The following is a 15,571-nucleotide window of genomic DNA, read 5'->3' as shown; positions in this document are numbered from 1 at the left end:
TGTATTATTCATAAAAATATAAAGCTGAATGTGTATATTTCTCCCAACTCCACTACTCAGATGTTACCTTGGTTACTTTGGGATGCATAAAGTTTGTTTTTCAAATATGCATATATATTTGGTCACACTAGCCTATTGTTTTAAAGTCTTTTAAGAAACATGTCATGTATGGGGCACCTGGGTGGCTCAACTGGGTGTCTGACTCTTGGTTTTGGCTTAGGTCATGATCTCAGGGTTGTGAGATCGAGCCCCCAAGTTGGGCTCTGTGCTCAGCAGGGAGTCTGCTTGAGATTCTCTCTCTCCTCTCTCCCTCTCCTCCCCCTACTCGCATACGCATGTGCACGCTTGCTCTCTCTCTCAAATAAATAAATCTTTAAAAAACCCCCAAAACATGTCATGTATCTTGACAACTTTCCACGTTAACACCTATAAATCAATTTTATCACTTTTAAGGCTGCCTAACATTGTACCATACGGACCTTCAGGTTGTTTCCAATTTTTCATTATTCGTTATGAACCAAATTTTGTTTCCCCAAAATTCATACATTGAAGCTCTCATCCTCAACATGACTGTATTTGGAGACGGGGCCTTCAAAGGGGTAATGAAGGGGGAGGCGCCTGGGTAGCTCAGTCGTTAAGCGTCTGCCTTTGGCTCAGGTCATGATCCCAGGGTCCTGGGATCCAGCCCCGCATCAGGCTCCCTGCTCCGCTGGAAGCCTGCTTCTCCCTCTCCCTCTCCCCCTGCTTGTGTTCCCTCTCTCGCTGTGTCTCTCTCTCTGTCAAATAAATAAGTAAAATCTTAAAAAGAAGAAAAAAGAGGTAATGAAGGGTAAATGAGGTAATAAGGGTGGGGCCTTAATGCAAAAGACCGGTGTCCTTATATGAGAGGAAGAAACACCAGGGCAAAGGTCACGTGAGGAGAAGGCAGCCATCTACAAGCCCAGGAGGGAGGCCTGGGGAGAAACCGACCCTGCCAGCACCTTGATCTTGGACTTCTAGCCTCCAGAACTGTGAGAAAATAAACTTCTGTTGTTTTGGCCACCAGTCCACTGCACTAAGACGCTATTATGAAGGCAATAGATGCACACTTAAGATAAATTCCTAGAAAATGACTTACTAGTTCAACAGTACCCCCTTCACCTTCCCCACCTTCCCCTCGAACTGCCTGTAATTTTTTTTTCCTCCTTTGACTTTTTTACATATATTACCAAATTCTCACCCAGAAGATTTCTTTCTTTTTTTTTTATTAAACTTTTTGTTTTTTTAAGATTTTATATATTTATTTATTCATGAGAGACAGAGAGAGAGAGAGAGAAGCAGAGGGAGAAGCAGGCTCCCAAGGAGCAGGGAGCCCGATGTGGGACTCGATCCCAGGACTCTGGGATCATGACCTGAGCCCAAGGCAGACGCTTAACGACTGAGCCACCCAGGCACCCCTCACCCGGAAGATTTCTACCTACCTATCTTCCCACCATCACTGTATAATCTCTGCTTTCTGCACACATGGGTAGTTTCCATCTTTTAAATCTCCACTATCGTTTATTGTGGTGAAATTTGCATTTCTTTGACTATTAATAAGAATGACATCTTTCCACGATTATTTGCATATATATTTTTTGTGAAATGAATTTTCATCTCATTTCCCCATTTCATGGGGGAGAGTCATGTTTGTCTTATTTATATATAACAGCTTTTTAATCTGTCTTAAGGATATTAGTCCAGATGATCTAGTTGGTTTTTTTAATTTTATTTTTTTAGGTAATCTCAATATCCAATTCAGGGGCTCAAATTTCCAACCCTGAGGTCAAGAGTCCCATGCTCTACTCACTGAGCAGCCAGATGCCCCTGGATGATTTATTTTTTTTTTTAATTTGTTGCTTCATGTTTTATATTTGTTTTCGAGAGTTGTGTGTAGTTCAGAAGTTTTAAATTTTAGTTTAGTAAAATCTATCAACTTTTTTAAAAAAGATTTTATTCATTTATTTGAGAGAGGGAGAGAGCCAGAGAGAAAGCATGAGCAGAGGGGAGGGGCAGAGGCAGAAGCAGACTCCCCACTAAACAGGGAGCCCAATGTGGGGCTCGATCCCAGGACTCTGGGATCATGACCTGAGCCGAAGGAAGACGCTTAACCGCTTAACTGACTGAGCCACCCAGGCGTCCCCTCCATCTTTTTAAAAATAGATTTTATTTATTTATTAGAGAGAGAGAGCACATGCTCATAAGATGGGGCAGGGATAAAGGGAGAGGGAGAAGCAGACTCCCCACTGAGTGCAGAGCCCAACACAGGACTCAATCCCAGGACCCCGAGATCATGACCTAAGCCACAGTTAGACGCTTAACTCACTGAGCCACCCAGGTGCCCCTGTTCTCCATCTTTTTGGTACCTTTTTCATTTATTTTAGTTGATTAATTTTATTTTTGCATTGATGCATCATTTCAGCATCAACCCCAAATTCTTGGATTAATTAATCCAAAATTCTTATGAGTTGTTTGTAACACAAACATCTGTTTGTAAGTTGTTTGTAAAATTCTCATTTAAATTAGGCCATCTTGGGGCACCTGACTGGCTCAATCGGTGCAGCGTGTTGACTCTTGATCTCAGGATCGTGAGTTCAAGCCCCACACTGGGCGTGGAGCCTACTTAAAAAAATAATAATAAAAATAAATAGGGACGCCTAGGTGGCTAAGTCGGTTAAGCGTCTGCCTTCTGCTCAGGTCATGTTCCCAGGGTCCGGGGATCAAGTCCCACATCAGGCTCCTCGCTCGGCGGGGGCCTGCTTCTCCCCCTGCCTGCCACTCCCCCTGCTTGTTCTCTCTCTCTCTCTCTCAAACTCTCTCTGACAACTAAATAAATGAAATCTTAAAAAAAAAAAATCATCTTTGCTTAATAAGCCTATCTTTGATGAGTCCATTCCAATAGACGTTATTAAACTCATACTATATTCCATAGAAGAACAATCACATGATCTTGTAGATGGGCTCCTGCTGCCAGTGCCCAAGGAGACTGAATGAAAAAGGGGATGCTTATTATATTACGTTTTGGCCGGGGCTGAAACGTGGCTAGCCCTGTGTCTTATCTTATTTCTGGCAATGGCTCTTCATGGTCTTGTTTTCTACCACAGTGAATAATGGAGAATAAGTAAAGGAAAATCCAATCTCCTCTCACGTTCCTAGGTGGGCAACCCAGCTCACCTTGAGAAAGGGGGCAGTGCCGGGCGCCTGGGTGGCTCAGATGGTTAAGCGACTGCCTTCGGCTCAGGTCATGATCCTGGACTCCGGGGATCGAGTCCTGCATCGGGCTCCCTGCTCAGCAGGGAGTCTGCTTCTCCCTCTGACCCTCCTCCCTCTCATGCTCTCTGTCTCTCATTCTCTCTGTCTCAAATAAATAAATAAATAAAATCTTAAAAAAAAAAAAAATAAAAAAAAAAATAAAAAAAGAGAAAGGGGGCAGTGCCGGGCGCCTGGGTGGCTCAGATGGTTAAGCGTCTGCCTCCGGCTCAGGTCATGATCCCAGGGTCCTGGGATCGAGTCCCGCATCGGGCTCCCTGCTTGGCGGGGAGCCTGCTTCTCCCTCTGCCTCTGCCTCTCTCTCTCTGACTCTCATGAATAAATAAATAAAACATTTAAAAAAAAAAAAGAGAGAAAGGGGGCAGTGCCGACGAAGTTGGCAAGGGTGTGTGCATCCAGGCGTGAGTGTGCTGCTTGCTGCCCGGGTCTCCTGTGCCTTGAACTTGAGTGGGACAGGCCAGTGCGCTGGAAGAAGTGGGAGCCGTCACAGAAGGGCTGCTTTTCGCTGGGGCCACACACACACCATCTGTAGGTTTTCCCGGCTACCAACTCCACCCTGATGGGCGTTTTCAGGGCCACCAAGGACTTGGGTGGGGTTTTAGGGAACCATCGGATCCAGGTACTCTGGTTTCCGCCCAGCGGCCTCCCTTTCCAATTTTTTTTTTTCCTAAAGAAAAAAGTGGAGTTTAATCTTTATTTACAGGATATTGCAGGGAGTTAAAAGGCAGAATGTATACAATTGTACTTTTTAAAAAAAAAAGATTCTAAGTAATCTCTATGCCCAATGTGGGGCTTGAACTCCCAACCCCAAAATCAAGAGCCGCATACTCCACTGACTTAGTCAGCCGGGCGCACCTACAACTGTACTTTTTTGATGGCAACAGGGGTGTGTATGTTGGGTTCTTTCTTTCTTTCTTTCTTTCTTTCTTTCTTTCTTTCTTTCTTTCTTTCTTTCTTTCTAAGATTTTATTTATTTATTTGAGAGAGAGAGAGAGCACCACCCAGGCGCCCCTTTGTTGGGTAGTTTCACTCCTGTACCATACACTGAGAATTAACTAAAAATTTCAAAGGCTGGAACCCTAAGAACTCAGCGATAAAAGAAATTGGAAAAATAGGGCCACCTGGGTGGCTCAGTCGGTTAAGCATCTGCCTTCCGCTCAGGTCACAATCCCAGGGTCCTGGGATGGAGTTCCGCATCGGGCTCCTTGCTCAGCGGGGAGTCTGCTTCTCTCTCTCCCTCTGCCACTCCACCTGCTTGTGCTCTCTCGCTCTCTTTTTCTCAAATAAATAAATGTTTTAAAAAACTTAAAAAGAAACTGGAAAAATAAATACAACAAACAAACCAACCTTGATCCTTCTACCTAATTCAGGAGAGTGGTTACCTTTAGGGAGAGGGTGGATGGGCAGTGGGTTTGGATTTGGGGAGTGATCCATGGGGACCTCAATTTTATCTAAAGTATTTGATTTCTTTTATTTGAATAAGGGTTTTTCAGCTTAGGCACTATTGACATTTGGGGCCAGATAATTCTTTGTTGTGGGGGCTGCCCTGTGCTTTGTAGGATGCTTGACAGGATCCTTGGCTTTTATCCATTAGACGCCAGGAGCTCTCCCCAGTTGTGACAACTGAAAATATCTCTAGACATTGCCAGATGTCCCCAAGGGAGAAGAGTTGCTTCTCCTCCCCACCTTGAGAGCCATTGATTTGTAATAAAAAACAAATATGCAAAAATAGAACAACTTAAGAAAAAGGAAGAAAATGTGACCATGTGCTAAATTAGAGGTGGGGAGTTAGCACATGATTATTCACTGTATTATTCTGTATCTTTAAACTCTTCCGATAGACTCAAAAGGAAAACGTATCTTTTTATCCTTTTTTTTTTTTTAAGATCCAAATCTTTTAGTTTGCTGATAATTGAAAGTGGTATTTCCAATCAACTGCTGTCTCTGTCCCACCACCAGCTGGACACACCCTTGCAAAACCAAGCCCCCGGGGATGCTGCTCTTTGATCTGTTGCTTCACACACTTATCTTACAGAGATCTTTGATAATTCATCCTCAGTATTGATTGCTGTGTGCTGGCTTAGTTCATTGCTCCTTTCTGATTTCCAGCAATTCATAACACCCTCTCTCATACTCTTCCGCCATCTAATCCATTCTTCACACTGCCACCGAGTGGTTTTTTTTTTTTTCTAAGACACAAATAATTGACATTCCCTTGATTAAAATCTTTCAAAATAAGGTTCAAATTCCTTAGCCTGGTGCAATCCCGCGATGTCATTCCTATGCAAATCACCTGCAGTTAGCACAGACATACAGGGTAAGGACTCTAGGGCTCTGTCCCTAATGAGACTGCTCTCACTTTCGATGCCAGCCATGAGTTTAGGGGTGCCCAGGCTGACCCGCACTCCTGACCAACTGGCCCCAAATTCAACGGATCCCTCAACCACCTAAGGTATGACAAGTTGCTGCAACAGAACTCTCAGGAAAGTGCTCTAGTTATGATTATAGTTTTATTATAAAGGATAGAAGTCAGGACCAGCCAAATGAAGAGACGCATAGGTGAGGTCTGGGAGCATCCTGCCTGCAGGCCTTCTGTGCACTTCCTTCATGGTGTCAGGATGCACCACCATCCCAGCACATGGATGTGTTCATTAACCGGGAAATCCATTGGAGAATTGGTATCTGGAGTTTTATTGGGGTTTCATTATGTAGCCATGATTGATTGCATTATTGGCCATGTGATTGAATTCAACCCCCACCCCCCTCCACTCCCTGGAGGTCAGCTGGCTCAAAGCCCCAACCCTCTAATCACATGGTTGGTCTTTCTAGCCTATCCACATCCTGAGTCACCGTGTTAGCATAGACTCAGGTGTGGGCCCACTGTGAATAACAAAGAATCACTTGGGAAATTCCAAGGATTTAGTGTTTGCCTCTGAGGAAGAACCAGGGACAAGGACCAAATTTTTTATTGTACGTCACATGGCATCCTTTGTGAGGAACTGGCCAAAGCTTCTCTCCACAGCAACCTCAGAGCCGTGGTTGAGGGTCCTCAGACACACCAGGCTGTTTTCTCATCTGGACTCCTGCACTTGTTATTTTTTCTGCCTACCTTGGTTTTCCCCTTGGTCTATCCAGTGAACTCCATCATTTGTCAAGACCCAGGGGAGCAGCTTTACTTCTGTGGAGCCAGGCAGAGTTAACCCACCCCCCAATGTTGCTAGTGCCCCTTGTTCATTTATAGATTATCTTTGCACTTAACCTCTTCGGGCCGGAATTGTTTGTTGATATGTCTGTGTGTACAGTTGGGATGTAGTATAGTGACTTTGCTGATTGTTTTGTGGAGCTTTGTATTTATTATTTGAAGTTATATTTGTCTTTCTAGAAAGTGTCCTCTTGTTCACCGCCATTTTACCACCCCACTCCTCATGCTCCAGCACTGGGCATCATTATAAACACCCCTCTTGAGGGGTGCCTGGGTGGCTCAGTTGGTTCAGCATCTGGCTCTTGATTTCGGCTCGGGTCATGGTCTCAGGGTTGTGAGATGGAGTCCCGTGTTGAGCCCTGCTTCGCAGAGTCTGCTTGACATTCTCCCTCTCTCTCTGCCCCTCCTCCCACTCATGGGCTCTCTCTTTCTCTCTCTGTCTAAAATTAAAAACCACACACACACACACACACACACACACAAACACACCAAACAAATCCAACCCTCTTGGCCACTGGTGGATGATCTACCATTTGCAATCTTGTGGCTCACAATCCCATCTGGCCATTCATGTTTGGAGAACTCATGGATGAAGTCAATGAGATGACACAAGTGAGGTTTGCTAAATATCTAGAAATAGGAATAATTAAGTGTATTGTGATTCCATTCACTGGATGAAATATTCTACATCTAATATATGTTTATGGCATTTGTGTAAAACAGAGAGATGCTTATATTAGGAGGAAAAGTAATCACAACTATGATGAAAAAATATACCCATAAACTAAGATACCAGAAAAGCAGAAGAGAAAGAAAGAAAAGGCCTGTGTAGAAATACTCTGAAATAGTATTTGTCTTTGGGCAATGGAAATATGGGTGATTATTCTGCATTTTCTTCATACTTTCCTGCATTTAAAACTTTTTCTGTATCAAGCATGTATTCCATGCTTAAAATGGAAAGGAGAGTTCTTTCTGCATTCCTACAGAGATGGGCAAAAGGTGAAACCAATTCAATTTAGATACTTTCACCTGGAACTGGAAATTTACAGGGGGAAAAAATCCACACTTTTGTTCCTTTGGGCAGTGACAGGAGACAGTGAAAAGAGAGGTGTAGATGGGAGGAAAAGGGAGAGGCGATACACCGGCCACTCTTGTCTCACGCTTAAAAGATACGTGACCACAAGCCAGAGAGACAAAAGTCAACAAGATAAAGGAGTTTTTAAATGGAGACTGAGGCCAAACAAGTTCTTAAAATGTCATTTTTCTAGTCAAAGAAAGGCAGCCTAAATAGTGGGGATTTATTTGCTTATTTAAAAATTATTTTAAAACAGAAGGTTTATTGTTGATTTCTTTCATTATCAATATAACTATAAAACACATGCCATTTTCTGGAAGAATTCTTTTGACAACAAAAGCTGAAAATCCTTTCAGGCCATTTTGGGAAGATGTGCTAGTTTAAGAATAAGCTATCTGGGGTCCCTGGGGGACTCAATCGGTTAAGCATCTGACTCTTGGTCTTAGGATCGAGCCCTGCATCCTCCCTCTCCCTCTGCCCCTTTCCCCTGTGCTCAAGCGCTCTCTCTCTCCCAAACTGTTTTTATGGATTTTTTATTTTTATTTTTTATTTTTTTAAAAGATTTTATTTATTTATTTGACAGAGAAAGACACAACGAGAGAGGAACACAAACGGGGAGTGGTAGAGGGAGAAGCAGACTCCCCGCCGAGCAGGGAGCCCGATGCGGGACTCGATCCCGGGACTCCAGGATCATGACCTGAGCCGAAGGCAGTCGCTTAACCAACTGAGCCACCCAGGTGCCCCGTTTTTATGGATTTATTAAGAAATCCCTGCCATAGGCCCTGGAAATACCCAAAGTCTGTAGAGTGAAATAGTAACAATAATAATAACAATAATAATAATAATAATAACAACAGTTAAAGTGAGCTGTTTCCATGCACTCTGGAGTGGGTTTTCCTATGCAGAAAAGACCAGTCAAAAGTTTACTTTCAGTTTTGTTTAATGATAGAGAGTTTGCAAGGATCCAGCAAACTATGGCCATGGGTCAAATTGACCCACTGCTGATCTGTATGGCCCATGGGTTAAGAATAGGTTTTACAGGGCGCCTGGGTGGCTCAGTCATTAAGCATCTGCCTTCAGCTCAGGTCATGATCCCTGCTCGGCGGGGAGTCTGCTTCTCCCTCTCCCACTCGCCCTGCTTGTGTTCCCTCTCTCGCTGTCTCTCTGTCAAATAAATAAATAAAATCTTTTTAAAAAATAGGTTTTACACTTATAAATGTTGGAAAAAGTAGAAAAAAGAATATTTTGTGACATGTGAAAACTGTACGAACTTCAAATTTCAATGTAGTTGCCACAGAGACCATATGTCCTGCTAAGTCTAAAATATTTACTATGTGACCCTTTTCAGAAAAAGTTTGCTGACGGCCGGTTAGTCTTTTAATTTATTAAAACAACAAATTCAAAACCTTGGTGTGTTCTTAAGCTTTTAAAAAAACCAGGTGGTGATTACACTTCTGTGAAACCACCAGGAACACAATCAAGATCCAGAACATTTCTTTCACCCCCAAGAGATTCTGCATGCCTCCTGTGGAATGTCCCTCCCTCTGCTCCCACAGCCCGATAGGCAACCACTGATCTGCTTTCTGTTACTATATATTAATTTGCATTTCCTAGAATTTTGTATAAATAGAACCGTATGGTAAGAACTCTTGGGCTTACCTGCCTGTTTTTACCCAGCGTACAGATTTTGAGATTCATTCATATTGTGTGTGTCAGTAGTTTGTTCCCTCTTATTGTTATGCTTTTAAAAAGTAAGCTTTTTAACTTTTAGTTTAAAAATGCTGTATTATAGAACATTTCAACATTTCACCAAAAAAGGCCAAAATAGTGCATGTACACATTATTTCTTTTACAGGTACTTCAATTACCTGTCAAGTATTAATTTTTATAAAGCTAAGCAATTATGCTTACACATATAGCACTTTAAATTCTCTTAGATGGCCTAAACTTCATAAGATTTCAACTTAAAATCAGAGGTTTATATCACTTACTCAATTATCCACAATTTTTACTTTTTATTTTATTTTTAAAAAAATATTTATTTGAGAAAGAGTGAGAGAGAGAGCACAAGATGGGGGAGGGCCAAAGAGAGAGGGAGAAGCCGACTCCCCATGGAGCAGGGAGCCTGATGTGGGGCTCTGATCCCAGGACCCCAAGATCATGACCTGAGCCGAAGGCAGACGCTCACTGACTGAGCCACCCAGGTGCTCCTTTTTTTATTTTTTAAAAGTTACTTGTTTTTTTAGTAATCGCCACACCCACCGTGGGGTTCAAACTCACGACTCTGAGATCAAGAGTAGCATGTGCTTCCTATTGAGCCAGCCAGGCACCCCTTGATCATACACTTTAAATTGTTCTTATAAGGAGGATCTCTTAAGCCAAATTCTCTGACACATTTGTAGCACAGAAAATATCTAACATGCCCAGATTTCCTTCTGATTACAGAAACATTACTATTATGGTTTTGACTCTCCCAAGCGTTCCATATTACTTATTTTTCTGGAGTAGAAAAATATGAAGCACTGGACAAGACAGTCACCATCCCAGCTATGCAAAGTGGTCTGCTAAGGAGGCAGATGCTGTCTCAATTAACTGAGGTAACTTAGAGCCAGAGATTTGGGTAGAACCTGAGTTTTTAAGCTGCATACATGCAAAGGTTTACTACCCCTACCACCATACCCCTCCTTTTTATAAACACTATGTAGAGGTCTTCAAAGCATGAAGGGTGTTCATTTTGGACTCACACAAGGTCTGCAGCTTTCTTGAGTCCACCTGTCCCTTGATTAGATTTGTAATGGTTTCTGATATATTTTCTATTTAACTCTAGAGATCTTTGAACTCCCTGGGAGCCACAGAAATATTTTTTCACTTATCTATTTTTACCTGCGAACACTAGAGTATGTATCTCCAATATATAAAAACTTTATTTTATTTATTACTTTTTAAAGTATGCTCCAAGCCCAACGTGAGCCTTGAACTTACAACCCCAAGATCAGGCCGCGCTCTTTCTGCCCACAGGTCCTGTCCCTGTGCTTTAATAAAACAACCCCAAGATCAAGAGTTGCATGCCCTACCGACTAAGCCAGCCAGGCACCCCTATAAGAACTTCAAAAAGTAGCCTTAGTGCCATTAGTTCATCTAACCAAATTAACAAGAATTAATTGATGTAATCTACTAACACTCTGTCCACCTCTTATTTCTCCATCTGTCTCACAAAGATGTTTTTACAATGTCTAATCAGAATCATAACAAGGCCATATATTGTATTTGGTTGCTACATCTCTAAAGGTCTTTTAATCTATTGCAATCTTCTGTACCCTTAAAGCCATTGATTTTTTTGAAGAAACTGGATTGTTTTCTATAATTTCCCACATTCTGGATTTGGCTGATGCTTCCAGGTGGTATGAACTCTTTAATTTTCTTTATCCCCTGTATTTCTAGTAGCGGGCTTGATTAGATTCAGATTCTTTTTTTTTTTTTTTTAGTCAAGAATACCTTGTGGGTGGGTAAATAAGTTCTCTAGCAAAGACCTTTGAACCTGATAGGTTCTATTCTTTTGTATTGCTTCTTCTTCTTCTTCTTTTTTTTTTTAAGAGTTTACTTTGAGAGAGAGCACATGTGCATAAGCAGGGGAAGCAGTTGAGGGAGAAGAGGCTCCCCGCTGAGCAAGGAGCCCGATGCGATGCGGGGCTCGGTCCCCAGGACCCCAGCCCAAGGTAGATGCTTAACCAACTGAGCCACCCAGGCGCCTCAATGAAGTTCCGTCATCTCATGGCTTTGAGTTCCATCTGCAGTCACAACTCACATAATAGCTAACTTTTCTCAAGTGCTTCCCATGGGCCAGGCACAACGACAACTAAGTAAGCACCTTACTTAACAACGCTCATTTAATCTTAGGAACATTTTGCAGAAGAGGAAACTGAAGCTTGAAGAGCTTGATTACTTTGACCCAGTTAGTGATAGTGTGAGTTCAGGGGTCGAACTAGGATCCCAGCTCCTGCTCCTTTCACCTTTGAACAATTCCACTTCGGGGTCTCTCCATTTTCCTGGTTCTCAAAGAAGCCTTCCGATACCAATTACACGGAAGTGGCTCCGTCCCCCTCCTCCCCTCCCCTCCCCTCCCCTCGTCGCCCCGCCCAGTCCCCCGGTCCCCTCCCCTCCCCTCGTCGCCCCGCCCAGTCCCCCGGTCAAGCCCTAGGGAGCTCCGGGGTAAAAAAAAAAACCACACTTCCCAGAGTGCACCGCGAGCGCGAAGGCCTCACTACCGGCGTCCGCTCGCCGGCGCCATTTCTGTCGAGGGGAACGGCAGTGCGGCCTGTGATCATGGCGCTGTTCCCGGCCTTTGCCGGTATTGGTGACGCTCCCAACAGCGGCAGCGCCCGGAAAGGTAAGCACACAGAGGGGATGAAGAAGGCACTCGCGGGCAGACGACGGAGTTTCTCGGTCCTAGGTCTCGGCCCTTGCCTTGGATTTGTTTATCCATTTGTATCCCAGAGTTCTCCGCGGCGCTGCAAAGACTTCTGGGAAGGGAAGCCCCCTGGTCTCATCCTGGCTTAAGTGAAGAGCTGTAGAGCAATGGATGGAGAAGGACCGAGGAGAGCCCATGGGGCTGGGGCTTCCATATTGTCATGCTGTTAGGCCCCATTCTTGCTCTGAGCCTCAGTTACTGCACCTGTGAAACGGAGATGCTAGTACTCCACATCGCAAGGAGATTCCTGATGCATATGCTGGGTGTTGTTACTACATCTTTCGTCCTTTCCCGTTTTACTTATTTCTGGACCGCTCAGTGGGTTCATAGCTTTTGGCAGACCTAGAGCTGGGGATTAGGATCCAGAGCCTAACTGAACGCAGTTTCTCTCCAGAGGAACACAGATGCTGGGAATCAGAACTGTTTATTGAGGGTCTCCAGGTGATGGCATTACATACTCTATTTAGCCTTAAACATACCCAGGAGATGTGCATTATTAAAAATTGAGACAGGGAATTGTCATTTAAAGTAATTAATCCTAGATCATGCACTTACGTGGCAGAGTCCCATTGTGTCTGACACCTCTTTTATATTCTCTGATAGTTCCTACACTTCTATTTTGGTAATGCTCTTCATAATTTTGAGTCATCTGTTATATAATCAGTGTAAGTTTTGGCTGTTTCCTTACTACCTGCAGCCTATTGACAAGTCCTTAAAACGGGCAGAGTGAAAATCCTCTAGGAACTCAGCTGCCTCAGTGTTTATACTTTGTTAAGGGCAAAAGGTCCTGGAAAGCTTGCTTCCAAAATTCCTTAGACTTAGGCTATCCCTAACCCTCTCCCAACTTGAAAGTATAAGGGGCCACTCCTCATGACCCCAGTGCTGCTCTTTCTGCCCAAGGGTCCTGTCCTTGTGCTTTAATAAAAGCACCTTTTTGCACCAAAGGCGTCTCAAGAATTCTTTCTTGGCCCTCAGCTTCGGACCCTAATGTCTTCCCTACATCAATAGGTATTTTTAAAAAAGTAGCAGAAAAAGTAAGATGTTATAGATGTCACAGGTGAACTACAGGAATACTGACTTCTGATGGGAGGTTCAAAGAAGGTTTATTTAGGAGATAACTTTGGTGATGGGTCTTCAAGAGGGTAGGATTTGGACAGATGGAGATAGTGGAAGGGCATTCCAGAGCCTTCAAAGCCATGCAGGAAGGAAATCGTGTGACCTCTGCAGAAAGTTGCAAATAGTCCTGTTTGTCTGAAAATATAGAGGCAAAAAGGGGAAGCCTTGGGAAATATGGTTGGGACTGGTGGTGAGGGAGGGTAGTGACTTGAGTAACAGGCCAGGGGTTTATCCTTTATTTGGGGAGGGTGAAATGGAAAGTTTACAGGGGAGTGTCACCCTTGTCATTTATCTTAACCAGTATTTATCAGACATTTTCTGGGTATTCAATGGCAGGGTAATGTTTGTAGAAGAGCTTTTTATGAAGCACTGTCTTTTTAAAAATTTAAACATTATCACTCCGTGAAATTAACTGTAATTCTTTAATATCATCTGGTATCCAGTCAATGTTCAAATTTTCCAAATTGTCTAAAAAATGGCCTCTTAATGCTGCTTCAGAAAGTCAAGATCCCAAAAGGATCCAACATTGTATTTTGTGGCTATATCTCTTAGGTCTCTTTTTAATATGAAATAGTTTCTCCTTCCCCTCCATTTTCCCTTGTGATATATTTGTTGAGGAAAATGGGTCATTTGTCCTATAGACACTTCACACCAGATCCTCCTGGTGACATTTAGTGTGCTTCTCTATCCCAGTATTCCCTGTGAGCTGGCGATTAGATCTAGAGAGTTAGTTAGATTCAGGTATAATTTTTTAAATTGGAGATACCTCATTAGGGTATTTGCTGTTGACTTAGGAGGATGTGCTGTCTAATTTTCTCTTCTTTTAGAAATGTTAAGATTGATCAGTGATTTCGTGGACAAGCCTGACCATCCATCAGTCTTTCACCTAATGATCTTTGCAGCCATTTATGTTTATTGCTTAGATGCATTATTTCATTGGAGTCACAAAATGGTTGTTTTCTAATTTTAACTTTCCTCCTATATTAGCATCAATTATTTTATAAACTTTCTGTCAACACTATTGGGATACCCTGAAATAGAATTCAGGCAAGAAAGACAGGATGAATGGTTGATTCTTTCCCTTTGTCACTGTTCAGAGAATGAGTTGGGGTTCCTGCAACTTTTAGAGGTCTCCCTCTTCGTTATAAACTCTCGAATTTTTAACACTTGTATTTCAATCCATTTGCAGATACTATTTTTCTAATGCTCAAATCATCCCATCTGTGGCTATTGGGAGTCTAATTAAGTTTGGTGTATGTCTTTTTGACATGACCCAGATGTCGTCATTGCTTCCTTGCCTTCTGGCCTAAAAGATGCCCAGAGCTCGTCACTTACGTGTTCCATTAGGACCTGGAATTGGCTGTTTCTCTAAAAACCATGGTTTTTTTTTTTTTAGTGGAAAATGGTATGGGAAGGTTAAAACCACACATTGGTGTCAGGAATGCTAATTGCACTGGGTCGTCATTACTTCTAGACATTTTGAGTGGTCAAAACCAGGAAGAGAAAAATACATCATGAATTCACCTTGATATTTCCAGGCCAAATTTAAGATTGTGAGATTACTTAATTTCTTTTTGTAATTTCTTTTGTAATTTATATGTACATTTATAATTTAATGTTTATATTTCTTTCCTCCTGAAATATAATTTTCCTCTGAAAATCTTAGTTCCTGGGGCACCTGGCTAGCTCGGTGGGTGGATCGTGTGACTCTTGATCTTGGGGTTGTGAGTTTGAGTCCCATGGTGGGTGTGCAGATTACTTAAAAATAAAATCTTAAAAAAAGAAAACTTAGTTATTAATGCCACCAGAACAATTGTGTATATGTTCAAAATAACAGTAGTAACATGATTAATACTAAATAGTTTAATATTTCTTTGTGGTTCTTTTGGTCCTTAGGACGTATCCTGCAGCAGATGTGTAGTCGAATGACTGTTTTAAAGTCACTTGAAATAGTTCTCTGAGTGGTTTTGTCACCAGTTTGACATATAGTTAGTATATTTGTTTTAATTTTTAGGGATTGCTTTTTTCTTCTTTTTGAATTGATCCTGTTTTATAGTGTTGTGAAACATTTGCATGGTCCTAAGGTTGAAATTGTAAACCAGGTATATTCAGAGGAAAAAAAGCCTTTCATTTCTCTTCCTCAGCCTGTTACTTTCCTTACTCTGTGGGTTAGAATTTTAATTAGTCGGGCTCCTGGGTGGCTCAGTCATTGGGCATCTGCCTTCGGTTCAGGTCATGGTCTCAGGGTCCTGGGATCGAGTCCCACATCGGGCTCCTTGCTTGGCAGGAAGCCTGCTTCTCCCTCTCCCACTCCCCCTACTTGTGTTCCCTCTCTCGCTGTTTTCTCTCTGTCAAATAAATAAAATCTTAAAAAAAAAAAAATTTAGTCATTGAGATCCTTCCATTTTTTTCTCCCTTAATA

At 42.5% G+C, this 15,571-nt stretch overlaps 1 protein-coding gene across 8 annotated transcripts in view; it reads left to right on the top strand.

Moving 5' to 3' along the window:
* Window positions 1-11,792: 11,792 nt before the first annotated feature.
* The window catches only part of NRDE2 (NRDE-2, necessary for RNA interference, domain containing), a 54,976-nt gene continuing 51,197 nt past the window's right edge, over window positions 11,793-15,571 (top strand). For 6 of the 8 annotated variants that reach the window (XR_010405302.1, XR_010405301.1, XR_010405303.1 and 3 more), the window contains exon 1: window positions 11,793-11,952. Coding sequence is in view for 3 of the 8 variants with exons in the window: in XM_064571474.1 (XP_064427544.1) it covers window positions 11,889-11,952 (64 nt within the window). In the remaining 5 variants the exon portion in view is untranslated. The remainder of the gene's footprint in view (window positions 11,953-15,571) is intronic. The other 2 variants (XM_064571476.1, XM_064571475.1) reach the window with 1 other exon arrangement.

Source organism: Mirounga angustirostris, unplaced genomic scaffold (assembly GCF_029215605.1).
Source record: "Mirounga angustirostris isolate CCGP_5_RB_7025 unplaced genomic scaffold, mMirAng1.0.hap1 SCAF_9, whole genome shotgun sequence".
NCBI lineage: Eukaryota > Metazoa > Chordata > Mammalia > Carnivora > Phocidae > Mirounga > Mirounga angustirostris.
The sequence above is the reverse complement of the archived record's forward strand: the minus strand, read 5'-3'. Positions and strand labels throughout refer to the sequence as shown.